Consider the following 27,055-nt stretch of genomic DNA (forward strand, 5'->3'; position numbering starts at 1 on the left):
GCGGTGGGACAGTCAATGTGATGCCTTATCGCGTACTTGTGATATATCTACCTCCTTTCGACCCACTCGCTCTCTGCGACGTTAATCTCCTCTTCTCGCGATCGAATGGCTCAGATATCGAATCTTTGGTTTGAATGATGCCGGGCGCCCGGTGGGACTGGCGTGATGGTGAGATTGCTTGGACGTTTGGGTATGTAATTCTTCCGCCCTACAATCGGTATCAAAGATAATAACAACCGGGTTCCAAGGCATATGGCTCGTACCAAATATAGACCTGCGTGGGGTGAATTTTGGTGAGAAGGAGAAAGTAGTGGATCCGTGGTATGTGGATCAAATCAACCTTACGTGACTTAGCAAACCAGCTCATTCATACATCTCGTCATCTGGTGCATTCGCTGTTTGTTGACCCGCATGGCAAGGATTGGACCCCATCCATCATTTTCCCATGATGATGATGATTCACCGAAAGAATACAAGAAAAGACACTCGTCCGGACACAGTCATGATTGTCGTGGAACCCAGGGAAAACATCACCATTTTTGATATTCTAGTATGACCAATTGCAATAAGGTGAATATGAGAGATAGCATACAATACAATTCTAAATAGCTATAGTGGAAGTGAGTAGTTTTATCCCGCAAGACTATGAGAACCGTCACGATGATGATGGTGATCGCCGAGGCTCGTCACTGCGACGCTAAATCTTCTTGCCTTCGTTTCTTTGATACTCTCGTGGAGAGAAAAGGGAGCGAGTGGATGATGAGACTCTTTGAAGACATTGGGCGACGGCCTCATGTTTTCATCCAGGATATCTGGATGGCGAAATATAGACGCCGCGACAGCTGAATCATAATAGTCGAAAGGACTATCTTCGGCCGGTAGGGGAGAAACCACGCGGCCACCAATATAGTGGTCCAAGTCCGAGGTGAGGACTGAGCCTGGCGGACGCCTTCCTTGCTGTCTAGCACCAGTAACTGAGGCCAAGCTCATCCCCGTGAGCTCAGGGCCAAGAGAACACCCACTCCGACTCATGGGCTTGGGGTGCTTGAAGGGACAGCGTGAGGCATCCTGGCAGGCAGGCCACCATGCGCACGGAGTATATTTCATATCTAAATGAGTCAACCGTCAGTCTAACAGAAGGGACGTATTCGTATCTTGACACCACGTACAAGCTTGGATATCTCTGGGATGTAGATGCGGGCAGTTGGGGTCGTGGCAGTTCCCTCGCACATACGCCCAACAATGAGCCCGAGCCCTATCGACGGCGAAGCTGACCACAGAGCTGCGGCTTGACACACGAACATCTTCTGCTGGAAGGCTAAGGTCATGTATACTATCCACGCCTGTCAGATTGATTCCAGCAAACAATGAGGGTAGAGTACATACAAGTGGCATTGGCCAGCAAGCGGGCACCAGCCACCTCGGCTGATAAAGAAGCGACAGGGGACCGTCACCCATGCAATCGGCTCATACACAAGATCGGTACCCAGGTTCGGCTGCTGGAGTAAACGATCGCGAGCCACTTTCCCTTCGTTGGAAGGCGTCCTCGACGTCTCGCTTACGCGGCTATCCGAAGGATGTAAAAACTTGCAGGTTTCACCATAGGTACAATGGCCTCGAAGAAATTGTCGGCAATTGATGGGGATGATGCGTCCAGCGGGTCCGCGCGCAGTAGTCGTTCTGATCGAAGACATTTTTACGATTCGCAGTCAAGGCTTGGTTAAGGCGGGGGAATTCTGTTTTGGGGAATGTGGATATTCACTGATAGCTTCAAAGAAAGACCGTCGACGCGAGCGACCTCCATTTATACCCATTTTTATTGCCAACGCTGGCCACCATGGCCACCAGTGGTGGCCAATGGCTCAAAGCTGGTGGTCATGTGGTCGGGACTCAATCAAAGGAAAGGGGACGGCCACAACGAATAGTCCAATACCCGCAGAATTGGGTCCTTAGAAGGCCGTGGTTGCAAGATGCCACGATTTTGACGACGGTACGGTACGGCAATTGACAAGTGGGTGCGGGGGACCTACTACGTTGTATCCGTTCTTGGATGTGGTGCAGTGGCGCGGAGTTCGAAGCGCCCGGGTTCCAAAATTGGTGTTGCCGAATTCCCGCCACCGCCACTGCGACACGTTGCTGTGGCGAACCCGACGTCCACGCATGGATTCGACCAGGTCCGGTGGAGTTGGACGTCTCTGCTGAAACAGCCCGAGAGAACCTGGCCATCGTTTGGTCTTGTACGTGGAAACTAGAATAATCGGGTCCTTGGGGGTATCACTGGATCCCATCAGAATGCCGGGGAATTGGAGAATTGGCGGCATCCCATGGCATTGCACAGCGAGTGGAAGATGAGCGGAGTCCGCAGTAATCGTGTATTGCATGAGACTCCGCCTGCGTAAGTGGATTTGTCAGAGCGATAAAGTTGTACTGCATCAGCTCGATCAGACCTTGATGTGAGTTTGGATAGATGAAGGAGGGGTGGCGCGGAGGCAGGAGCTGGTCGTTAGGTTCAGTTGATTGCTGATAGACATCACAGCTACAAGATACTTCTTCAAGAACACCCTCGATCGTGCAGCAGGTCGACTTGAAGATCAAGGAGGCTAACATTCACTTGGAACACTCTGACGCTGACGAGCGGGCTTTATGAGTTTCCATGAAACTTAATTGACAAGGCCGCTCGTCGAATGTCCTAACAATAGACGCAATTCATCAGTCAAGCTCAAGGTTTGTAATTAAAACACCTAGGAGGACAGATGCGTATGGTATCCGCGTCGATATTACATTACGTTCCTACTGCCCAAGATATTGTAGTTAAGGTATATTCTAATAAGGATATCGAGTTAAAACAAAAAGGAGAGCGTAGAACAACAGAGATTACGAGGGAAAGCCGTGCGTAGATACAATGCAAATCATGATGGTCGTCGCGCAAATATAGCAAGGAGAGATAAACATGTGTCATTATGAAGGCATAGGCATGTTGGCAGCTTGAAGTGCAGCGACATTGCTGAGTACTTCGAAGCCTGGCATCATATGGTGCACCCGTTTCCTGGGCGGCAAAGCGGTAATGTCCTTAATAGAGATGTCAAAAGCTGTTTCAAAGCCATCAAAAAGGCGGCTGGCTTACTTCGCAAGCATATTGTCCATCTAAGATTCCAAGAAGAAAGAAAACAGAGATTTCAGTACGAGTGCACGAACTGGCGGATCAAACCATCTCACCTGGAAACTGATTGCCACGGTCCCAACTGCGTGAGTGCTTGCGGCTAGCTTTGGCAGATGGATCCTGGAAATAGTCGAATGGGGTTAGCGATAAGAACTACGGCGTGGGGTTGAGGGCTTACTTCGATATATGCCGCTTCATTGGCATAAGCGTTTTGTTGTGGGTCGCTTTCCGGCCAGCTCACCGGCCGTGGCCGTGAGGTCGTTGAATCTGCAGATGACGGCCTAGGTTCCTGGGTAATCGATTAGGAGGGAATGAATGGCTGCTTGATGCGGCGAAGACATACATCTACTTTGCTGTATCGGGGTGGACTTCGCCCATCCTCATCATCAGAGGCAGACGAATGCCTGGATCTGGACGTTGAGTGATGGCCTTGCTGCTGGGTGCGCACAAGTAGGGCGGCCACTGCCAAGAAGACATGAGAACGAATCAAAAGAGCGGCATCACCGGACATACTTATGTCGTCGCGTCGCTTTTCTGCAGAGACGACTGCTTGACGTGCTTGTCGCTCAACATCGAGACAGGCAGTGTATCTGAGGAAAGCGTCTTGTGTGTCCTTTGATGATCGAGTCAACGAAGCTCGAGCTGCCTGCAGGACTTGTTCTGGATGGACAGTTGATGAACATGTGCATGTCGAACGGACGGGAAATTGACATGTACGTACTGGAGGTGCTGGCCTCTTGTGTCAGTGTGTCTACGCCGAGTAATGATGGGGATTTGGATCCTCGAGGTGAGGAATGGGGGACATGGGAACTGGAGGCTTCTGAAGCGCATTCCACTATACAGCACCCAATCAACACGGTTGCTATACAATCACATGAAACAGGCCACTCACTTGGTCCAGATGAACGGTACTTTTGTGGGGGTGGCACGAAGGCAGATTCGGGCTCGGGGGACATGGAATCGACAGAACTTGCACGTATCTGGGTGGGTCGTTCACCATTACGGAGGCGAGGGTTGTGAGGGACTCCGGCTTTGTGGCGTTCGATGAATCCTCGCAGAAATGATAACTCGACATCGTCGGGCATGACATACGGAGGGCCTTGAATGTCGCCTTTCTGCATGAGCAGTTCGAGATGGGACATGGTCTTGTCTTTCAGCTGCTGAAGCCACTCGTGGAGCTCCATGTGATCCTGATCAGCGCGGGCATCGTAATCCTGGCGTCTCCGTGCCTTGCGCCAGTAGGTTTTTGTGAGTTTGAGGGCGCGATTGACCTCGTTGTCGAGGGTTCTGTACCATTCGCTTGCCTGACGGTTGAGTCGCACTGCGAGCACGCCAGGCTGGACACGGAGCTGCAGCTGGCAGCGTCCGTCGCGGTCCGGAGAACCAAGGACACCTTTCTGGCCTTGATTGCCACGAGTCGCGCCACGAGAAACGTTGCCCAATTCCGGCCAAGGGAGGTCATCCTGGGCAGACAATGTCATGATGGTGGTGAAGAGAAGAGGAGGAGTTGGGTAAGGGTCAGAAGCGAATCAGTGGGGAGGGCGGATGAGGATATGAGACTTTATGCATCGGGTTTTTAAGGTGGAGGAGTGTGCGCACGGGCACTGCCTGATGGGTTTTCTAATTTGAATCATCGAGCTGGTCAACATGTCGCCAACATGGTTTCAATTGCACATGTTTGCTTTTCTCCCGTTGCCTTCTCGAAGCGACAACTCCGGGCGGTTTTACTCACACATCTCAGAGTATCAGTGGGTCGCTTCCCACACATTTCTCGACTTGTGAATTTGACATTGCTCCATGCATTGGCTCGGTGTCACGTAGTATAATTATCAGCCATACGACTCCAGATGGCAGCCGGATCAGATGCCAGCCCGTTAGATCTCTCAGACAAAGGCGCACAGCTCCCGCCCGTCCCCCCGTAGGACCGCAAACAAATTTGAGCGATTCCTAGGGAACCAACCCCCTCCCCAACTTCATGTAGCAAAGCTGACTCCTTGCGCCAAGGGAGCGGCGTCGGAGAAATTGACTGCATTAAACGACAAATTAAGATTGTTGGCAAGAACACGGTGAGAAACATATCTCTTACTTGTGCAGGCGCTCCAGCGTACGTATTCTTTCCATGCATCACCGCCAGACTCACGCCCCCTGCCAGCAGAAGTTAGGGAACCATCAGTCAATCGGAAGTCACTAATGCGTTTACTCACCATCCAGTGCTCTGTAGAAGCAAGTTTGATCAAAGACGTGATTGATTAGCTTGGAATAAAAATATGAACCAGGTTGCAGGAACAGACAACTGACCTTGTTGCCTCCAAACGCTGCACCGATCTCGGCGCCACTGGTACCCACATTTACCTAGGTTGCCTATTTCGTTAGCGAGATAACACGGAGTTAAAACATAATTTCCAGCACATTGACAATTCCAGCGTCAGATCCCGAGGGTCCGATCCACTTCCCCACATTTCTCAAGTCGCGTGTCCAAATGCTACTTGAGAGTCCCTGTTACCACGATCAATTTTGATCAGTCGTTTCATCGCATGTCACAGAGAGAGGAATAAAGTACTTGTGGCACTGCATTGTTCCACCCGATGGCCTCCTCGAGATCATCAAATACAGCTGCGTTCAGAATCGGTGCAAACGTCTCCGTACTCCAGATTTGATCGGTTGGATTAGCAGACTTGGGTATCGCTATGGTCGGTTGGACGAAGTTTCCTGCGTCAAGCGGAGACTGCTCATAGCTCTTGCCACCGGTCACGATTTCGGCATCAATCTCTTTGAGGTGTTTGATAGCGTTGTGGTATATGCCAACTGCATCTTTCGTGTGCATGGGCCCCAAGAGAGTAGCAGAGTCGAGGGGATCACCCGGCACAACCGAAGCATAGAGTTTCTTGAGACGCCCCATGAATTCATCCGCAATTTGGCGGTGAAGGTAGAGCCGTCGTGTCGACGTACATCTCTGTCCAGCAGTGCCGACTGCGCCAAAGAAGACGGCAGGGACCGCAAGGTTGAGGTCGGCATCCGGCATTATGACGGACGCTGAATAATAAAACATGAATATCCCCGACATCAAAACGCAGATGCGAACCGACCATTGTTGCCACCCAACTCAAGAATGACCTTGCCAAACCTTGACATTACGGTCTTCCCGACAATTCTGCCAACGTGCTCACTTCCGGTGAACGACACTAGTCGAAAATCCTCGATAAGCATTAAATTGACGGCGTTTCTGTGGGATTTAAATTTACCCAGGTCAACGTCTTTGCTCTCTACTACAGCCGACCCGACGTCCTTTCCACCCGTTACAAGCCCGGCGACTGCACCAGGTATGCCATTCCGCTCCAGCACTCCCGAAACAATCCTTGTGACGGCAATGGAGCACAATGGTGTGGTGGGAGACGGTTTCCAAATCGTAGCGTTCCCAGCCGCCATTGAAAGTGCCAAATTCCTTGAATCGTCGGCTATCAGATTTGCACAGATGTACCACATGTGAGGAAACACTAACCAGCCATAAACCGCCACCGGGAAGTTGAAGGCCGACAGAACAGCGACAACGCCCAAAGGGTTAGGCACTAGAAATGCGTCAGTAATGGAGTCGAGCTGTTGGTGAGAGAATAAACCTTCTAAAATGGAGTGCCCCGGTCGTTCCGAGGCGACCACTCTGCCATTCATCATTCTAGACAAACCCACGGCATAGTCGCACTACCATCGAAGACATCAGAAGACGTTAGAAAGCGGGGATCGGACACCCTTACAATGTCAACAAACTCCTGGACTTCGCCTACTCCTTCCGTCCTTATCTTCCCCATCTCGAGAGATACAAGTGCACCTAGTTCTTCTCGCTGATGGGAGTATTAGTTCTGATCCCAATCCTAAAACCGTACTGTTGGGTACCTTAGCTCCTAAAGCTTCGCGAATCTGGCGCAACAGCTCTCCCCTGCGGGGAGCGGGGATGTTTCGGAAGAAGACATACGCCTCTCTCGTCTTCTCAAGGGCCTCGTGCAATTCTTGAGGCGTAGCCTATACCATTTCAGATTCATAGATTTACCAAAGGCTTAAACCCAGTAGCACTCACTGTCTTTACTCGAGCCAGAACTTCACCAGTAGTCGGGCAGACACTCTGCATCAGTTCACCCGACCCTCCCCATTTTCCGTCATAAACTCCCGACACCTCTGTTGTGGATGAAATTCCAAGCGAAGTCAAGATATCCGACGCTCGAGTAGAGAGCCCACGGCCAACGGGTCGCGCGCCCCTCAGAGCAAGGACTGTGTGACGTGCAAGAATCATCTAAGCGGTGTACAAGGTTCTGTTCAACAGTAACGCGTTGCACGAAATATTCTGCCTTCAAGCGTCGGTGTACTGTGATTCTTTCAACCTTGGTCCGAGCGAAGGATCCGCTCCGGGCACCACGTGCGAGAAAGCGTGATTAGATTAGATAATACGCACATGCTATGCAGAAGGCCGAGAAGAAGTAAGATTGACATCTTACTATCTAGTGGTAAGTGAGCTCTAACCTCACTCCGACGGCCGTTGTGGAAATAATGATGAACGTGTTTCACCTGCGCATCTTACTTGGTAGAATACTTCTCACTGACAAGCCGTGTGTCTGAGACATCGACGAACGAATGGCTTGGGTCCACGCGAGCGGCTAGCGAAATGGAGTTATGGAAGTATCCCCCAGATTCTGCCATCAATGTCCTTCACAACATTGCAAACTTTTCTGCTATTTTAATCAACAAATCTTCATGCTTTTGCCAGCGGTATCGTGTGGGACCTGAGGGTGGCCATATTGTCACTGCCCAATGCGGACTTGCTCGGATATGACATTCAGTCAAGCGAAGCGAGTGACATGGGATCTCTGTGAGTTGCGCGCAGTGCACAGATAACGAAATATCTTGGGGATATGAAAATTAAGAACGATTGCCGCCGTTTTTTGGTTACAGCGTGGCCCCCTGAGCATAATACGAGGTACCAGGTCCTCCTAGGACTCACACACTGCCATTTATCTTTGTTGTCAACGCTTCATGCAATTCGTCTCTTCCGCAACATACCACTGCGACTCCTGATGCGTGAGCACTGTCGTTTGGCTACCTTAACGTCACAGTCAATCCTGCCTTGCATATGTCGTAGGGAAGGTAGTTAATTGTCGGCGAGATCAATGGTTACAAGGAGCAAACCAAAACGACGTTTCAAGCGTCTAAATTTAACTATGAACAAGTCGCTAGGAGAACACTGAGAGGCGAAGATTTCGAAAGTGACAAGCCTGGGTAGCTTGCTGTTTGGGCTCCAAGGAATGCTTGGTAGACTTTGTTCCGCCGCCTCAGGCGAGAGTCTGGTGTTACGGCGCATCAGGCATCAATAGATGGGGCGATGGCGTTCCACGGAGGATGTAAGCACTAGCAATCATTTTCGAACCCAGCGAAGGAGGACAAGAGGGCAACGTCGTTGTATCTAATGGGCTAGAGCTGACGACCCGATCGAGGACAAAACGTTGCGCCATCTATAATTCCGCAAAGAAAGCGCCCTCTACGTTTAGCTGATTGCGTCCAATCTTCTTTTTCACGATCAAGGGGTCCTTCTGTAGTCGTTTGCGTTTCTTGGGCGCAGAAGCGAACTCTTCGCCTGAGCTATGATCGCTATTTCCGTCTTCGTTACTAACCTTCTCATCCATAGGAGTATGGACCTCCGGTGACTCTTCTTCACGAGCATTCCCATCATCATCGCCCATAGGAGCGGACGTTCCCATCAACTCTTCGGCTTGCTTTCCGTCAATCTCAGCAAAGAATCGCCCGAGGTCGGTCAACTTTAGGGAATCGTCGTAGCCAATGCTACCCAGCCACCAATGCTCTGTAGGGGTGCCATGTGAGCGCTCGACTTCAGGGCCGTCTGAATCGCCAGATGTTGTGCTGAGCCCTGATCGCGCGGGCACTGAGTCTCCGAGTGGCTGACCACCGCCTCTCCCTAATGCCATTTTTTCCACTGGAAAGTCCCCATGATCCGCAACAACTCCCAGTAATTTGGTAGGAAGAATCTCAACTGCGCGTATAAATCCATCAGATGAGCCCGTAAGAATAGCAGACCCCTTGTTATTCCGAAACGGAGCAGGGAGTGCAAGAAGGGTGTCCACAGACTGCGGGTGACTAGGTGTGAGGTGTCAATCGCTGCATGTTGTGTAAGTGGAGCGAGATGCGCTTGCCCTGGAACTCTGTCTACGCAGTCTCCCCATCCGGCACTACGATTGAAGATGGATAATATTCCAAGTTGTGTCCCAACTACGAATTTAGTTTCGCTAGTGAACATACTGAGTTAGTATTACGGAAAAGGGCGGTTTGTTGAAAAGGCGAGATTTGAACTCATATGGTAAATAGGTTATGACTAAATCAGCGTGCGGTTGCCTCAAGAGAGACTCATAAAACGAGTGCGAGAGTACCACAAGTATCCATAGAAGCATGATACGGGGGATTCGGAATTTTTGAGACGCACCCTATGATAGGAATGATAGATAGAAGTTCGTCCTCTTGATCCTCGGATTGCGCCACGGGTTTAGTTTGCTTTGAACGTACATCTATGACAGACAGTGTCCCATCACCGCTGTTGCAGTAACAACGCACGCGCCGAGTGGATCAGAACTAGGTGCGCCGAAATACAAGACCATACCTAGTCGTGACCAGCTGCTTCTTGCTATTGAGCCAAAGGAAATCTGTGATATAATCGAAGTGGTGATTATAAGACCTTATAGATTCATTTTTTCTTTGGTCCCAAATCTTCGAATGATGAGGCTCAGCATCCTGTCTGCTCTTCCGAGCAGTACGAAACTAACCTTGATGACGCCGTCATCATCGCCAGTGGCGAACAAATGGTCTGTTAGGACCTTGATACGGTTAATTGAGGCGCTAAAAGATAAGGTTGAGCTGCTTTCTATTATTTACAGTAGTAATGACAACCTACTTGTGGCTTCCGACTCTTTTGTCCGTCACTTGGCCTGATGTAGTATCAATCGCCCTGATCATATCATATATACAAGAAACTCAGAAAGGTTGTATTGCAGCACTAACGCTAAAGCCTTCCCCTTTCCACCGCACCATATTGTTCGGCCGTCGAGAGTAATGTCCAAACATCTGCAGGACTTTTTGAACGGTCGACTCGACCAAAGCTTTTTTGAGTTTCCGTAGTCATCGTAAGCATATGCGAGAACGCGACCTGATAGAAGACAAGTAAAGACTACAGCCTTTTCTGAGTGAAAAACAAGGTCAAAGGGATGGTCCGGCAAGGAAATGTCGAGTGACATTATGATTTTCTGAAGTTGGAATTAGTATGGGCGCTTGTATCTGGTGGTTGGAACCGGACTTTAAAATATTCAACCTTCTAAGTTCTCAGGGGTAAAGAATAATAGGGGCTGTGGAACCTGACTTGGTGCCGAAATCCATCAATCCAGTGGTGCACCACCTCCGCCGCGGCAATTAACTTCTCTTTGGGCATGTAAGTACCACCGCACAGTCCATCCTATGTGGCAAATCAGTGATCCCTGAGAATCGCTCAGAATGGTTGGCTTATTGATACAATGATAATCAACCATCGATGGCTTCTTCGAAGCATTATTTTAGTAAGTATGTTGACTATGTGATGTACGCGCGGGATCCAGGCACACGGAAGCCCACGGCCTGGTTCGAATGGGACCCACGCTATCACTGATGTTTCAAGTTGGAGGTGCCGGAGAGCAGAAATATCCCTTCATGACGCTGGGAGCTCAGAGTTGCAATCTTTTACCCACATGGAGGTTCTTCCAGGAGAGGCTGACGAGGAGGCGAAGCAGGTCATGATCGTATCATATGCTGTACAATTACATCAACGCATTGTGGACATACAGATAAAGTAGTGCAAATAGAGCTAGGGAAGTAAATGGCCAATATCAATAGTTAGTTAAGATAAAACAACATCATTGCGAACAGGACAACCGGTATTCAAAATAGCACAGGGAAACAGGGGATGAGAGCATCGCACGTAGGGAAGAGCTACTGGTCCGCCAACTCGTAATACGACCGAAACATGGATTCATTATTGAGCCCCGTCTCCCCGACCACCGAATGAACGTGGAGGAACAAGCGCGGATACCGTCGAGTGAAATAAGATAGGAAACCTTCCGGCATGGGTCCCAGGTGCCTCTTTACATTGTCAGGTAGGTCTTGGTAGTGATTTTTCTATTTCAAAAATATGGGTTAGTCGCGACCAAAGACAGCAACGAACTCGGAACCGACCTTGTTCCTCAGTGCCCGGAGCAAGTCTTGCACCGACTTGCCGTCGTATTTTCTAAACTTACCCAGGTTCTCGATGAAGAGCTTATCCAGTCGAGACAACCAGTCCAGCCCCACGACGCTGGATGCGTTGGTTTCCAGCGTAAGCAATGCTGGCTCCTTGGGATCACGACACATGATTTCGAATCTATCAGAAGCATCCTGGAGGAATGTGAGGCGGCGCCCTGGATCCCAGAAGAATGGGTGCAGAAGGCAAGTCGTTGTATCAGGCCTGACGCGGGTTTGATCAAGTTCACAACTTCGTATAATTAAATTCTCACCTGTTTTTAGCTTCAGGGTCGAGCATCTTCTCGATAAGGTCAATAGCTTCGGCGCCTTCTTCTCCAAACCGCTCAAGTCCTTCTAAGCATTTAGCATTCTTCATGATGTTGACTTCGCGTTCGAAGCGATCGCCATAAGGGTGTCCACCACTAGTGAGCGTATAGTAGTACAAACACCCTAATGCAAAGATGTCCACCGATTTGGTGAGTCGTGTCGGCTTCCCATGTGAGCTGGGTGTTGTTCCGCTATAGGAGGACGTCGGCGTTGCTACCGAGCCGCGAGAAGACATAGATTGATCATCTGTAGCAGACTCATCCAGTCTCACCTCGCCCCTCAGAATCTCTGGGGCACGCCAGCCAACAGTACCCGCCGCCATTGCCCCATGCGCAGTGGGAAGGAAGCTCGTCTGGTCCATATCCAGCTTTTTGCACAGTCCGAAATCCGAAATCAGCATCCGCCACTTCCCTCCTCGTACGCTCGAGGCCTGGCCTCCCTTGGCTGCGGAGACGAGGATATTCTGGGGTTTGATATCCCGATGAACCAGTTTCAGCGCATGCAGATGCCTGAGTCCACTGGTGATTTGTTTGAGCGCGCGTTTTGGATCGAAGGACACAGCAATTTCTTGCCATTGTTCTCGATCCGGGGCCTCTATGATATCGGCAAGAGAGGCGGGGCATAGCTCAAGGGCGATGTAGAGGAAGCCGCCGCTGGCTTCCTGATAGTAGTATCTGATGACGTTGGGATGGTCATCGGATTCCTGCAATATGGAGACTTCACGGGAAGCAAGAGTGACAAAATCGATGAGGAGGCGCTTCACAGCAACAGCACGTCCTTGCAGTGAACCGCGGAACACGACGGTACCGTGGGAGCCGAAACCTATCATTTGAGGTTCAAAGACAAAGACATCAGCACCCAACAGAAAGACTATATGGAAGAGCACCCACCAAGGACTGTGTCAGATACGGTAAGCGATGGGCCGCTAGAACTCTCCTTTCTTGCCCGTTCCATAACAATGCCAGACTGCGGTGCCTTCTCCTCTGCACCGTCCTGCTTGATGACTTCCTCCTTGGACGAATCAGACGCCGGCAGCACAACATTCACCTTTTTCTTCTTTCCACGTTTCCTACGTATGCCTTTCCGTCTGCCAGGTGTAGCGGGAGTCACGTCGCCGTCGTTGTCGTTGTCCATATCCCCATCGCCATCCTTGTCGCTCTCGTCTGCGTCATCTAACGTTATTTTGGGGTCTAGACGAGAGCCGTTCCCGTTCCCGTTCCCGTTTAGTTGGACAGCTGGATTGATGATAGGTTCTTTTGCAGGACCTGCATCAGAATGGGAAAGCTGTAGAGGTGATAATGTGGGTTCAAGATCCCGGGAGTTGGGGTGAGCAGTCACAAGGTTAGACGGGTCAGGTGCACTGGCTGAACCTGATGAGGGGGTCGAAGTACCACCCGAGATGGTGTCCGGGGTAACTTCCTGAAAGCGACCATGGTCCTTGGCTTTTCTCGAGTGTTCCCGCGGCCGTTTGCCTTTGACGTAACGCATCCACACACCTATCATACCGACCGCTCCTACCAAAATAGTGAATAAAAAGTCGGCATATCCCAGCCCAAAACCCAACCCCGCGCCCCCCGCACCGAAAATACCACGAGACGCCGCCGATGAGTTCAAGCCCTCGCGCGAAGGGACCCCTAGACCAAGGGGGCCGGCATTCCCGCTCCAGTACCTCCCAGAACGCCATATCCACCACGATCCCCCAGTCGCATTATTCCTAGGGGCCCCTCCGTGACTATCATCAGGGCCCGCACCTTCTATGAGCTCTACGTTGTGTGGGAGTTCATTTGGCGCGCCGGGCTGGGGTTCGACGCCGGGGACGCCGTCAAGAAGTCGCCTCGCGCGGTCCGTCGATCCACTCTCGAGTCTCCGTACACCCGTGAGACAAGAAGGATCCAGAACAAGCCTGCCTTGGTCAGAAGACGGGTCTGCGGCATAGCACCGCTGTCGCTCGCGATCCAGCTGTTCACGAAGCTTGCGGGCGCGGGTGATCGCGTCAACTTCAAGAGGGATCTCGTCATCAATTGCCGGCAAAGGTGGATCACTGACAGAAGGCGCATCCAGGTAGTAGCCATGTTCGGCACGGTTGCTGGTACCAAAAGCCACCAATGGGAAGCGGTCTGGACTCATAGCATAGAGGCTGCCAGACTCGCGGATAGCACCAACGAACGCAGAGTTGAGGTTGGGCAGGGCATCTAGAAGTGCTTGCGGTAGCCCGTCGCGTGAACTGCCAGCAGTCGAGGATGGAGAAGCAAAGTTATGGAAAGCTAGAACGTCGGCTAGACGAGGCCGTGGTTGCAGCAGAGCAAAAGCACTATCGGAGTCCTGACGCCGTAGTATGTCGAACACGGCTACGCTGCAGAAGGTGTAAGTCTTGTGGTGATGAGAGACACGACAACTTCCATACATAGGTTCGGTGAATTTATGCCCCCATCCCGCCGATCCAGCCTGCGTTTCCCCATCCTCTGCTTTCAAGCGAAGCGATATGATTTCCCCTCCAGGCATGCTTTGGATGTATCGGTCATCCTTTGGCCTTCTATACGATGCCTGCAATGCGTGGTCTTGGTTGTTGGGGCCATAGGTAGAGAATGTGAGCTTTTGGATGGGTTTTGGTCGGTGGTGGGGTGAAGACGGACTCGGGTGTGCATGAATGGAGATATGGTAGTCTGTCTCGAGATATACTTTATGCGTAAATCGTAATCAGCCGCGCTACGCACCTGTTCTGCCAATGAGGACCTCCGTAACCTGCGGCTGAGTGTTTCCAGCAGAATCCAAGTCCTCCAGTTCGTCCAAGTCTACTTCCGTCTCGCTCTGCTTCCACGGGTCTGGGTCCCACGGACACTCCCCGTCTATCTGCCTCACCCGACCCGTCTCGAGCTCCAGCGCCAGCAAGGAAGTCTCTTTCTTTCCGATGAAGAAACGTCGCTCCGACTCGCCGTGAAACGAGAACGGCGACATGTCAACGAGCTGCTGCATCGTGTATGGAAACTGTTGCAACGGCGCCGAGGGGGAGGGCAGCACGAATATTTCCCCGGACTGTGGTTCAATAACGTACATTTCCTGGTAGTAGTCCTCGTCTTGCTCCAGAGAATCGTTGGGATTTGCGGTGCGGATCAGAGGCGCCAGACTGGAGACAGTGGAATTGGAAGCAGGCTGCGAAGTCATCGACCAGACAGCCTGGCCGCTGGATCTATTGAAGGCATGGAATTTGCCATCGACGCCTGCGACGAGCACAATGTCCAGCAGGTCGAACTGATCGTGTTCCGCAGCTCTGGCATCGGGGTTGGCTGTCGCAGCGCGCGGCGGGTGAAAGTAGCCAGCGTGTGAGAAACGGGCCGTAGCTAGGGCATTATTGTCGGTATTTGCGTATGCCAGAGACGCATCAATGAGGGCCATTAACGATGGAGGAAGGAGGAAGGCCATCTCGACATCATCCACGGTACGTGGAGGAGTATGGATCTTGTGTTGGACTTTGAATTTCGAATTTCGAGAGCGCGCTGGACCTCAGGGTTTGTTTACTGTTGCTTGGTTCGGATGACAATGGCTTGCTTCCAACCCCACGTCACGGTTGCGACATTAAATTCGGACTTCTACTCAACTTCTACTTCTATTTTTCCATCCAGTAAGCGCAGATCTTGCCAGGCTGGGACTGTTGTAGCGCTGAGCGCTGAGCGTCGGGGCGCTGTGGTCAAAATTGGCGCAAAACTAATTGAAGGGCAGAATGATGACTGTCTTTCATGGCGGGCGACGCCGCGACAGGTGTTCAAAATTCCGACAATGGCACCTGAGTGCTGCGGAGAACGCCGCTGAAAGCACAATACGACATATGTCGAATTCTGTTGCTGTCCAGACACGATGGGGACTTGTAAAATCGGCATAGTTGACTTACCAGACTCACCAAATTGGTGCTTCTTCGGCTTGCCTTTACCAAATGGTCAATCTATATGGCTTACCACCATCAGTTAAATACCCTGAGAGTGCTGTGAGTGTTCAAATTCCGAGTCGATAGGCGTGTGATCTGATTTTTGGAACTTTGGGATAGGCTCGCAGTCAGTTGATGCTAATCTATCTCTACTTCGTTGTAGGCCGCAAATGTTCGAGCTCCGGGTGACCGTTCCTTTACCTGGAAACTTGCTCCAACAAATACTGTGCTAGTCACGGTCTCCTCGCCACCCTATTCCCGGATTTCTTCCTCCATCGAACTGGCTGGTAAGCCCACACGTGACCAGCTGCATCGCATTTGTCCTTCAACTAGTTATAGGTTTATGTTATAGAACTCTCTGGGTTGCCTCCCCATCCCTCTTCGCCCTGATGTCAACTTCAGGACAACAGATCTTCATCAGGGCTGTTGATCAGTACTATCAACTCAGTCTCCATTCCCGTCTCGGGATTTGATCTGACGAGGGGAACTAGGTCAGCGATATTCGGAAGTCATCAGAATGTCCTAGATCCAGGAAGAACACCGGCGTCATCCGGACATACTTATCGTCACCCACGAGAACATAGGCTCGATTTCTACCTCCTATGGAGCTCAATCCTGCTTCTTCGCCTAGTTTTGAACAATGTCGATGCGAAACCCTGAGCCTGCAACGGGGAACATAACACTGAACACCAGGCGTGAGGACTAACCGTCACATGGAGTCACAATAGGCTCCCGGGTCAAAGGGTGATAAATACCTTGAGGCACCCTCGCTCATCATATAATCCACAATGCTACAAGACTTTGTTTTCGTTGCTCTCGCTTTTCTTCTGGCCCTCACAGGTTACTATAGGTGGGGTAAACCCAGTTTGCCTGTCCCGCCGGGACCAAAGGGGTACCCCATTATCGGAAACCTACTCGACGTGCCCTCAGAACAACTATGGGTCAAATTTCTCGAGTGGTCTAAGGAGTACAGTACGTGACGATTGAATACACGAGAAGTCATCTAATGCATCAGTGTAGAGTCCGACATTATTTACTTCCGTGTTTTTGGCAGCTCGACCATTGTTCTCAACTCATTGAAAGCGGCTAACGACCTCTTGTCTGTCAGATCCATGCTGTACTCGGATAGGTAAGTTGGCACGCGGGATCTTCACATATACCCGCTCATGTTCTTCAAAGGCCGATCAGAACCATGGTCGACGAACTGTAGGAAACTAACTTGATATTACGTTCAATCGAGTATCTGATTTGGATTCAAAGCCTAGGCTGGGGTTCGCTCATCAGCAACCTTACGTATGGTCATGCTTGGCGTATTCGTCGTCGTGCATTCTGGCAAGAATTCAATCCAGCCCGCTCTGTCAATCATCGCCCCAGGCAGTTGTGGTATTCTCACGATCTCCTTCGACGATTACTGAAGGACCCTGATAACTTCCTCCATCATATCCACTAGTAAGCATTACACCCTACTTGATCGATTTACGGCTCAACGTCAACGTTCAAAGCTCGCTCGCTGCAAGTATCATCTCGGCTACGTATGGGTTGGACGTCCTACCCGAAAACGATCCTAACATCGAACGCGCGGAAAAAGCGCTGGACAACTTCAAGCATGCCGCAATTGCAGGCCTCTATCTCGTTGATGTACTGCCCTTTCTGAAATATGTGCCGAGCTGGATGCCTGGAGCTGGCTTCAAGAGGTTTGCGGAGAAGTCACGGCCGGATACGATGGATATGCTGAATGCACCGTTCGTTGAAGGTTGTAATCGTATAGTGAGTGGTTGTATAAAGGAATTGGTATTTGGCACTCTGATGGAATTTCAAGCGGGAGGGAAAGAATGAACCGAGCTTGTTGTCTCGAAGCCTCGCGAAAGGAGGACACAGTATCGAAGACCATCCTGACGCAAAATTGATCAAGGACGTAACAGGGGTCGCCTATGTAGGTGAGTAATTTCGGAGTGGTACGTCGGTCTTGCTGCTTACAATCAGGATGTCGACCAGGTGGCGCCGAGACGACCAAGGCAGCGCTCTCGACTTTCATTGCGGCGATGTTGCTCTACCCGGAGGTGCAAAAGAAGGCTCAACAGGAAGTCGATTCGTTCAATCGCTCTCGGCTCCCTTTGTTTGAGGATTTACCTAATATGCCATACGTCCACGCCATCATGTTGGAAGTATTAAGGTTTGTTGACTTTGTTCATACTTCATTGTAAGTAAGTGATGAATGGTCGATATGTTCGTAGATGGCAATCTGTATTACCCCTAGGCAAGTCCATCGAGGTGCAGTTCCCTGATGCTGACTAGCCCTGCAGCTATCGCTCACCGACTTACAATGGTCGACGAGTATAAAGGGTATTATATACCTAAAGGATCTATCGTATTCGTGAACGTTTGGTACGTGTTTATTCCGCCTCAACGCCTGATGCAATGTTTTGACGTTGGGTACAATATGTCTCCACCCCAGGGCGCTTTTGAGAGACGAAGAGCATTACCCAGATCCTGATACATTCCGCCCAGAGAGATTTCTGAAAGATGGTAAAATCAACCCCAAGGTCGCTGACCCCATCCCCAATTTCGGGTTTGGACGAAGGCTCGTACTATCTCCCCTAAAGATGTCTGATGTCTTATTTCCTTTCAGGATATGCCCCGGCCGATTCTTTGCCATTGATTCCCTTTGGCTCAATATTGCCTCCATTCTCACTGTCTTTGATATCACCAAGGCAAAAGACGAAGAAGAGAGAGAGATCGAACCTGATATTCAATGGACTCCAAACTTTACACGGTATGTGATTGATGTTGGCCGGCTGGTGAATTTATTGAGCAAGGCTGATACTTATTCCTAGGCATATCATCCCCTTCAAATGTTCCATCACACCTCGCTCTTCGGAAGCAGGAAAGCTCATCCGTGATTCAGAACTCATTTAATGAACGGACGTGTAATCAAATCAAATGTAAATGAAAGATCTCGCCAGGAGTATCTATATCCACGACAAATTGATGGCTAGACAAAGACATTGATCCTTTGATAAGTCGTGCATCTATGGTGCATCAATTTGGATGCGCGCCCATGTACGTAGTCTCAGTCCTGCAAAGCCGTAATGATTTGATCATTTCTTGTCCCCTGCGCCGGCTGCAAACTCCTTGGGACATGGTTATAACACCCTGATCTGATGACTTGGATATTATCTAGACCTAAATATACACTGTCTTCTCTGTATCTAAGACATTCCTGGCCGCGCCTTGCCTCTCGAGGATCGATTCTCGCCATCTTTACGTCTTTGATATTTCGAACACTCAGGAGACTCCGATATGAGAATTATTGAGCCGCTCGTCGGGGTCAAGGCTGCCGGTAAGCCCTACTTATGAAGAACGCTGACATGGCTATCCAAACCAGAGACCGGTGGGGAGGGGTGTTTGGGGGTGCAGTGGTGAGGAGATACCAGGGGCCGAGGACTCGTACATAAATAAGTGTAAGTGTATTTACGACGGGCTAGAGACGAATGATATGCTACTGGAGTGTAGTAACAATGGGCACCGCACACTGGGTATAGGTCTGTGTGCCAGCGATAGCTCTCTAGAAGTCAATACCATGTCAGGATGGCCCTCCTCCCCTCCTCATTCATTGCCTTCATTGATGCGTCGCTTACCACTTCCACCCCTGAATCCCAAGTTGCCTTCAACGTCGAAATCTCGAAGCGCGCACGGGTGATCAGTCATATTTCTCTGCAGTTTCTCATACACAGTGCGCGCCACTGACAACCGGGTTGAGTGATGGTATACCAAGCGGCCTTCACGTTGAACTATCGAAAAATGGGCTAGCTAAATTTCTGCAGGAACTAGCAGGGTCTATCAAACTCAAGTGCTTACTATTCGACGTGGCAGGTGTCACTCAAGCACATTCCCATAGCCGCATGAAAGACAAGAGGGTGGAACAAGTAAGCCAATTACCCCGCCGACCGCCGTTGACTAGATGTTGGTAATAATGACTTTTGTCACCAGCCCTGTCAACTACTCTTATTGGCAATAAAATATATATGGACTTGACGCGAGACCGGTAGAAAGGCTTGACACTGACGAGACACTATCTCAGATTCAACGTTTTCACTTGACTAATAGCACCCCGCAGCTAACTTGGCAGCAATGCCTTACCTAGAGCATTGATTAAATGTCGACCGCCGTACCTAACACAGTTCTTTGCGCGTAATTCGATTGCCTTTGCTACTTGCAACCGTAGCGAGAAGCGATAACAGCCAACCTCTAACGTGATGACGGTCTCGTTCGCGTTCGCGTTGACTGCTCGGGATGCATGCACAGGCACGGAAGGTCGCGAAGATAAAGGTCGCAAGGAGACGGATGAAGTCAGGTCTGCAAGGCGCAGAAGATTTGCGATACGTTGAGTTACATCTTAAAACACGGATTATGTACCATGAGAATAAATGCAGACTGGAACTCATAGTCAAGGGAACCATTTCGAAGCTGCGACATAACTTAGGCCGATTTGAACACTGGAAGCTCTCCAATGCGAAGCTTGGTGGCCTGGATTCGCACTCAAGTCAGTGCGATACCGGCGCGATGATCGTGTTCGAGACTTACACCAAACGGCCACAATGTGATGGTTGTCTGCGCCCCGGTACATGTAGTGTTGGTAGGAGGAGGTGCAGCGAATGTATCTCCTCCGGTGCTCCAGTTAATTCGGCAAGCGGTGGCAGTGATAGTAAAAGGTGGCTGTCCAGCATCAAAGATCGGGGAAGGAAGTCTTCCCGACGCCGGAGCTTTGTTGGAGAATTTGAGTGTTGCTGGATCAATCGCGTATTGCCATGGTGCAGTGGCATCAAATTCTAGATCGACTGCCCGGCTTTCCTGAGCGTTGCGAGCAAGAACTTTCTGGCTACGCGCGATGTCATACGCGTAGTGAAGAGGCCCACGGTGCACGGCAATGGACCCATGAGGCCGGGACTCTGTTGTCAATAGATCTGAGTATAGAGGGTTGATAAATCGAGCGTAATCGACTACCTGTGGTGATCTGGGCTGGAAGGTTGAGAACGAATTTAGTGGTACCAGCAGTGACTTGAACAGCTAGAAGTCCGTTGGATGGAGAAACAGCTCGGGCGGCGGCTCCATTGATTGCGATGGTGCCCCCTACGACCCAGCTTGGGATACGGACGAAGTATGTGAATGCCGAAGTCGCAGTGATCGTGGTAGTTAATGTATCACTGACCACATATTCCAAATATCAGAACAAGACGACGGAGAAGACAAAGGGCGGCCTACCTGAATGGATACAATGTATCGACATTTACAGCCACCTTGTTACCTTTTGAAATTTCGTCAGATTCTTAGTTTACGGCCAAAATCTAGATCTACGAACCCGAAGCGAGGGTAGCGGTAGTGCTGAACGGGCCGAGATAGAGATGCACTAGAGACTTCTGGTCCGGAGTTGTTAAGAATGCGTTCGATACAAACTTTGGCCATCCTTGGGGATGGTTGACAGTGCAACAACTGACATCCTGCGGGTAAACCTCAACCGCCTTCTGAAGACGTCTGACACTTACGGGTAGTTAGGCTCCAGACCAAAGACATTAGAGTATGCGCTATCACCCGCGTCAGGAAGTCCATCATCGATATAGCAACACTACGTACCCATCATTAGGGAAGGGATTCCTATGCATTGCGGTTAGTTCGATCAGTATTTGAGGATGGAGTGCCACTTTACGGGTTCATGTTCTTGGCTGCTATCTGGTTCTGTTGCTGAAGGTATTGTCGGGTCCACATGTCTGTTTTATGGGAGTTTGTATTGTGGTTTTGCAGGAGTCTGTGAGACACTCACCACCAGTCAACGTCGCCGGCAGTGCATTGTAGGTTATGCGTTCTACCTAATAATTACCCGACCATCTTTGAGCAGATTGTTACAAGGAATCACATCGAGAAACTTACACGATCAGCGAACTTAGGGTCGCCGATTACTTGATATAAGTACGACCCTCTGTAGAGCAAATAGTCAGCCTGTCTTGACGACAAGAATCGAACAACATGGCTCACGAGAACATGGTTTCCTGGAAGCGAGCTAGGTGAGTGGTTCAATCCAGTCCGCTCGAAACTACTTACGACGACTAGGCAGAGTTCGGTTCTGCGACAATTCAGAAAAAAGGGACATACGTTCAGCAGATGATCTTACCCACGAACTGCTTCGAGGCCAGCGAGGTATTCGTCCGCCGCGTAGATTCCAGACGGGCGTCCATGGTACTGGAACAGCATATCCCAGCCCAAACTGGCGGCATCGAGGTCTATCGAGGTATTTAGTTAGACCCTACATCCGACGCATTATCTATATTGACGGACCACTTTGGTTATGAGTAAATCTGTAGGTAGCGGGCAACGCCTTCAAGCCCTCCGCCATGTTAACTCCGTGCCAAGTCAGCGGCAAATTGAAGGGGTTTGGAGTATGCTCCACTACATGTCAAAATCAGCCAACGCAACCGCGAAGGCTCCAGCTCTCCACGGACCTGCAGTTTTTGGGAAGTACTATGCAGATTATAAGCACCGGCACCTCATCGTGAACGAGGAAATTTAGGATACCTGTGCTGAGAAGACCTTTTCCCATGGGACCCCTGTCCACTTTAGTCGTTTCATAGTGTCGATCAGGAGGTCCTCCTTGCCATTCGGATGGAAATCATACAACCTAAGAGCAATAGTTAATGCTTCGACTACGTTAAGATACTCATTCCTACCATTGAAGTGCCATGACGAAGTCTTCCCAGCGAGTCGCAGCCCAATCGTCAACACCTTCCCCATTGTTCTTGAGCATCGTATTGGCCAATGGGACGAACTTGTGCAGAGCGTTGACAACGCGGTCCGTCAATGCAGGATTGTTCTCCACCATCTGGATGGCTCCAAAGAAAAATGGGTACCTGGAAGATTGGATATATCAATAAAGCGAAGGAGTAGCAGACATTGCCATTCATCTGACCTTCCCCAAAGGTACCTAGGCTTCGTAGTACCAACTTCAGGACCGAGCCAGCCTGTTGAGTCTTGGTGGTCAAGGACGTAGTCTAGGAAGGCTTGTGTCTTCTGATTGATTACAGTATGGTTAACCAAGATCGCATTTGGCACCATAGCATTCTGCAATAATGGGTCAGGATCTCGTCAAAAGGATGAAGAGCAGCAGTACTAACAAACCAATAACTGCCGGCTTTAGAGTGAGAACTATCAGCGTGATACTCCCGTGTGAGCTCGAGCGATCTCTGTACCTTCTTCCAAGCTGGAATACGCAGATGTGCCGCCTGTCCAGTCTGTCTGCGAGACGCTACGGGTCAAGAGTTAGTTATCGAAGAGATGTTGCGTTCTGCAAGCATACTAGTGATAGAATTCATGTTCATGGCCAGCGAGGCCGTTGATTTGCACATTGAGCTATTGCATGGGAGTTGGTGAACGTACTAAAGTGCTTCAGATTGAGGCACGCACTTGGTCCAATAGCCACCCCGATGGCCTGACGGTCCCGAGGGGCAGCGTCAGATACTTCTTTGGTGCAACTAATGATAACGACAGCGTGAGCACGCGATGCAAACAGCACGATACTCGCACACTTACGACCAGTCTGTGCAAGCGCACAAGCACCAAGAGCCACAGCAGCAACGATAATACGCTTACTGATCATATCCTTCGAGATCCTCTTCCAAGCAAAGGTTGCAAGATACGCTTGCTCTAAGCTGTCAAGTGCGTATGTTTTATACTTGTTATTCTGCTATTGATGTTATCGGCGGGCCGCCACCACATGTTGCAAGAACTCAAGAACCCTTGTGACAATCTTCACGCGCTCGGAAGAAGTGTGCAGTTGGCGTAAGGAAGCTGCAATTGAGTCAAGATACCGCCGACGGAATCTTCACCAAGTTGGAAATGTGAAACCGATGAGACGACGTCTAATTGAAATAGACATCGAGCAATTGACAGTGTACTCCAATATCTAGACTGTCTTTCGTCAAGTGGTGGGTGATCAGCTATACAAGTTCACCGACCCTTGCACACACCATATCACAGCCTATCGAGCCAAGCACCTCAAGTCGAACGTGAACCCACAAAGACATTCTGGCTTCTATCCTGATATTAATAGATCATTTATGGGTATGGATTGTAAACATTATCTGCAGAGTGTAACCACCTCTGGGTTACCAGTGTATCCACTCGCCATACATGTTCGGTCGTTCGCCTCGGATATAGCTCTCAAAGGTCCTCTTGAGAACAGCAGACCAGTCGAGGTCTCGCTTATCATCAGTTACACTGTCTTCGTCTTCTTTGTCCACTTCTGCTTCCCCTGCGTCTGTTGGAGAAGGGGGCGAGGAGGTGGTGAGTGCGTGGCGGGCGGCACGTTCGCCGGCGATGAAGCGCGGCCCCAGATCAGGCCAGTTGCGAGAAGGATCGAACGGTTTCCACCTGTTACATCACGGAGATCAGCAAAGCCGCATGGAATCAGTCCGGAGGATGAATGCTCACCAGAAGTTATGGAAGTGATACGAGTAAGCTCCTGCGATTCTCGATTAGTCGTAGTTGAATTAGTCCACATGATTACTCACCTCTGAAGAAGCCTTCGAAGCCCAGGGCTTGAGGGGCCGCGCTATTCTGCGGAGGCGTATCAAAGAGGTCTGCGAATCTATCCGAAGGTCAGCTTCTGTGCATAATCGAGGGCGCGGCAACATACTCGGTGAAATAAGGCTGTGGCGGGCGTTCGCGCTGGAAATATTCCGTATTCAACCACGCGGAATCAAACAGGGCATCAGGAAGCCTGAGCAGGAGCCCCTCGAGATGCGCGTCAGCCATATATTTCGTAACAGTCATGGGGTGGAAGTCCAGCCCGTTCTTCAGCGCAGTGCGGAAGAGGAACGTCCCGAGCGCGGAGTTCTTGTTCATGCGCAGGACCGCCGTGTTGTAGTTCTCCAGCCGCGACCACCGGTAGGCGAAAGCGCCCTTCCACCCCCAGAGCTCCTCCCAGTCGCGCAGGAAGATCGTGTCGGCGTCAAGGTAGATACCGCCGAAGCGGTGGCAAAGAACGAACCGCGCCATATCTGATAAGATCACAGATAGCCGATCGTATGACGACAGCGATTTAGATCCAGTGCGGTTGAGCATGTCATCCTCCTTAGTTGATGTTGAGTTCCCTCCGGCCCCAGATTCGACGGCCTTGATTTTCTCCTCTGGCACACTAATGACCTGACCGCCAGAGTTGAAGAGCGACCCGCTGAGTGCACGCCACTCGTCCTTTAATTCGGGCACACCGTCAAGTTGCTCGGTCGTATTCCACAGCTTGAACTGGATGATATCCTTAAACCTCGGGTGCAGGAACGGCGCCGCCCACGGGCTCGTTTTGAGTTGCTCATACATATCGTGCACAGCAGAAGGATTGGGCACCGACGCCGCGGGCCCAGGGTTGATCCATAACCAGAATTGCGGGCGGCAAACGCTGGGCCCGGTTTCGTTGGCTAGCAGGTGGATGCCGGCGTTCTGCGAGAACAGGTACGACATCAGCGCAAGATACGGCTTGTCGGTGAATGGCCCCGTCCAGAACATGTGAAACACCCGCGGGTTGTTGGGATCGCAGGCGTCGTTTTTGGCGGCTGGTGATGCGCTGGGGACCACAGCCTGGAGGGCGATGGAGGACTCCCATTCGGTGTTAGGTTTCTTGTTCAACCCCGCGTTCGGATCGCGTTCGCGCTGGACGTTAGGACTCGCTGGACGAGCTATAGGGATCGGCTGCTGGTCGAGATCCTCCGCCAGCTGCGCAACAGGGCCTTCTTGCTCAAGGAAAATATACTTCCAGTCGTCCATTTTACCTCGTCTAACCCGCCTTCCATTATCTAATCCACCTCCTAAGCGGAGCACTTCTAAACAGTCACGTACATACTAACCGACAGGTGAGCGAGCATCCTCCGCGGAAAAAATAACCACTCACCTTGCCCGTTGAGAAATCGCAGTGCTTCATTACTACATCCATGTCGGCAATACTGCCAGGTACTGGTCGCGGGGGGTAAGCAACGTCCGGCGGTTTGCTTTGAATGTCCAAGTACACTCGCTTGGGCCCGGTACCCAGCGTATCAATGTCGGTGTCCGCGGCCACGGCCGTCGTTGGTGGCCGGTAGCGTGACGGTGGAACGACGCGAAGTTTAGGGGGAATGGCTGGGTTGTGAGGCGGCTCCTTGAGCCCAATGTGCTTCGGGACTATACACCATGAATATACGAGTCCACGAATGTTGAAAAACACTCACTGCTTGCACGGCTAGGGTAGTGGCCGCTGGCTATCTCCCATTTCCATATTCTCTGCAGGTCCTGCCGCTGAAAAACTAACGTCGAGGGATCGCCGCTCTGCGAGGGCCACTGTTCCATCCACTCGCGCCCCTCGTACCGACGCGAGACAATGAAGTATACGCCGAATATCGACAGGGCGATAAAACACATCAGAAGCGGACCCCGCCGTCTTCCCAGACGACCTGCGCCGAGATGGGATAATTTGCCGGTGTTAGGGACCAAGATACGGAGGCGACGAGTGTGCACACCAGGTATGGCTAATGACACGGGTTTTGTCCATGGCGCCGAGTGCCTATGGTGTTTTTCTTGATTTCCGAACGAATGAGAGGGTAGGCCGTTGGTGAGATGCCGTTGCGAGCTGGCGAAAGCCATCGAGGAGGAAGCACACTGAAATTAAGCGCAGAAGACGTGGAAAATCATACAGCATGTGGCTGTGCCACTGTTTGAGGTTGATTGAACTGGTGGCGGGAACTTTGAATGGTCTCGTTGATGTTAAGTGTCGCTTGGACTATATCTTGATGGATGGAGAGAATTTATGTTGCGTTTCACCGAAACGTAGGGGATTACAAGAAATGCTGGTGTCGCATTTGTAGTACTATCCTCTAGTGAGTCACCTGATTCCCCCTGATCCCCCAATATTGTAGAGCTTCAGAGTTCAACAGTTCTGTTGTTCATCAGTTCGGCCGACATATTTATCAATGATGGCTGAACATCGCGCCAAAGTATACTTCCAAGACAAGTGAGCACCGGAGAGGAGATAGTCTTCTGGTCTGCGAGAAAGGATGTAGATCGTACAAGTCCGACGTTCATCCATGTAAATTGGGATGTAGGTCTTCTGGTGGTACCTCTGGCGGAGTGGCCGATTTAATGAATCGTGTATAGCTCCGAGACCAAGGGGATATGATATGCTGCAGCTACCAGCTGTGATGTTAAACACATTTATCAGTTCAACCCATATCCTCTCCGAGGCACATAGGAGCTCCCCTTTCTGACAACTGAGTCACGTGTAAGCTTGGCTGAGGCGTCTGGCCTTCACAACACCAAATAGGCGCAGATGATTGTAGGTGGCG

The 27,055-nt window shown here is 50.7% G+C and overlaps 7 protein-coding genes across 7 annotated transcripts; 1 reads left to right on the forward strand and 6 right to left on the reverse strand.

Annotated features, from left to right (window-relative positions):
• Nucleotides 1-630: 630 nt before the first annotated feature.
• On the reverse strand, nucleotides 631-1,694 carry PC9H_000392 (uncharacterized protein; the record flags this gene model as incomplete). Its single annotated transcript, XM_036770049.1, has 3 exons — nucleotides 631-1,109; nucleotides 1,170-1,333; nucleotides 1,387-1,694. The coding sequence occupies 3 exons, from the start codon at nucleotides 1,692-1,694 to the stop codon at nucleotides 631-633; spliced, it is 951 nt and encodes a 316-aa protein (XP_036635894.1).
• Nucleotides 1,695-2,958: 1,264 nt separating this feature from the next.
• Nucleotides 2,959-4,641, reverse strand: PC9H_000393 (uncharacterized protein; the record flags this gene model as incomplete). Its single annotated transcript, XM_036770050.1, has 8 exons — nucleotides 2,959-3,069; nucleotides 3,125-3,144; nucleotides 3,217-3,280; nucleotides 3,339-3,449; nucleotides 3,504-3,622; nucleotides 3,674-3,820; nucleotides 3,882-3,995; nucleotides 4,053-4,641. 8 exons carry the CDS (start codon nucleotides 4,639-4,641, stop codon nucleotides 2,959-2,961), a joined length of 1,275 nt encoding a protein of 424 aa, XP_036635895.1.
• A 492-nt stretch (nucleotides 4,642-5,133) lies between these two features.
• On the reverse strand, nucleotides 5,134-7,442 carry PC9H_000394 (uncharacterized protein; the record flags this gene model as incomplete). Its single annotated transcript, XM_036770051.1, has 13 exons — nucleotides 5,134-5,186; nucleotides 5,247-5,305; nucleotides 5,365-5,375; nucleotides 5,459-5,512; nucleotides 5,570-5,656; nucleotides 5,721-6,193; nucleotides 6,247-6,342; nucleotides 6,403-6,602; nucleotides 6,660-6,726; nucleotides 6,775-6,856; nucleotides 6,910-6,996; nucleotides 7,049-7,174; nucleotides 7,230-7,442. The coding sequence occupies 13 exons, from the start codon at nucleotides 7,440-7,442 to the stop codon at nucleotides 5,134-5,136; spliced, it is 1,608 nt and encodes a 535-aa protein (XP_036635896.1).
• A 1,213-nt stretch (nucleotides 7,443-8,655) lies between these two features.
• On the reverse strand, nucleotides 8,656-10,443 carry JIP5 (WD repeat-containing protein jip5; the record flags this gene model as incomplete). The annotated part of the gene is made up of 7 exons (XM_036770052.1): nucleotides 8,656-9,285; nucleotides 9,360-9,444; nucleotides 9,639-9,746; nucleotides 9,813-9,919; nucleotides 9,976-10,048; nucleotides 10,104-10,157; nucleotides 10,211-10,443. 7 exons carry the CDS (start codon nucleotides 10,441-10,443, stop codon nucleotides 8,656-8,658), a joined length of 1,290 nt encoding a protein of 429 aa, XP_036635897.1.
• A 724-nt stretch (nucleotides 10,444-11,167) lies between these two features.
• IRE1 (bifunctional endoribonuclease/protein kinase ire1) lies at nucleotides 11,168-15,202 on the reverse strand (the record flags this gene model as incomplete). Its single annotated transcript, XM_036770053.1, has 6 exons — nucleotides 11,168-11,353; nucleotides 11,411-11,678; nucleotides 11,728-12,604; nucleotides 12,673-14,135; nucleotides 14,187-14,445; nucleotides 14,497-15,202. 6 exons carry the CDS (start codon nucleotides 15,200-15,202, stop codon nucleotides 11,168-11,170), a joined length of 3,759 nt encoding a protein of 1,252 aa, XP_036635898.1.
• A 1,287-nt stretch (nucleotides 15,203-16,489) lies between these two features.
• Nucleotides 16,490-18,617, forward strand: PC9H_000397 (uncharacterized protein; the record flags this gene model as incomplete). The annotated part of the gene is made up of 9 exons (XM_036770054.1): nucleotides 16,490-16,673; nucleotides 16,722-16,830; nucleotides 16,881-16,907; nucleotides 16,962-17,150; nucleotides 17,204-17,468; nucleotides 17,521-17,638; nucleotides 17,697-17,874; nucleotides 18,331-18,474; nucleotides 18,536-18,617. 9 exons carry the CDS (start codon nucleotides 16,490-16,492, stop codon nucleotides 18,615-18,617), a joined length of 1,296 nt encoding a protein of 431 aa, XP_036635899.1.
• Nucleotides 18,618-20,180: 1,563 nt separating this feature from the next.
• PC9H_000398 (uncharacterized protein) lies at nucleotides 20,181-26,357 on the reverse strand (the record flags this gene model as incomplete). Its single annotated transcript, XM_036770055.1, has 27 exons — nucleotides 20,181-20,228; nucleotides 20,286-20,650; nucleotides 20,706-20,905; nucleotides 20,964-21,006; nucleotides 21,061-21,191; nucleotides 21,245-21,283; nucleotides 21,333-21,353; nucleotides 21,406-21,466; nucleotides 21,520-21,565; nucleotides 21,627-21,819; nucleotides 21,868-21,976; nucleotides 22,032-22,142; nucleotides 22,196-22,214; nucleotides 22,269-22,371; nucleotides 22,421-22,600; nucleotides 22,660-22,811; nucleotides 22,865-22,881; nucleotides 22,940-22,995; nucleotides 23,047-23,099; nucleotides 23,154-23,221; nucleotides 23,280-23,398; nucleotides 23,859-24,119; nucleotides 24,180-24,210; nucleotides 24,260-24,336; nucleotides 24,385-25,583; nucleotides 25,633-25,898; nucleotides 25,946-26,357. 27 exons carry the CDS (start codon nucleotides 26,355-26,357, stop codon nucleotides 20,181-20,183), a joined length of 4,380 nt encoding a protein of 1,459 aa, XP_036635900.1.
• Between the last annotated feature and the right edge of the window lie 698 nt (nucleotides 26,358-27,055).

Source organism: Pleurotus ostreatus (genome assembly GCF_014466165.1).
Source record: "Pleurotus ostreatus strain PC9 chromosome Unknown scaffold_1, whole genome shotgun sequence".
NCBI lineage: Eukaryota > Fungi > Basidiomycota > Agaricomycetes > Agaricales > Pleurotaceae > Pleurotus > Pleurotus ostreatus.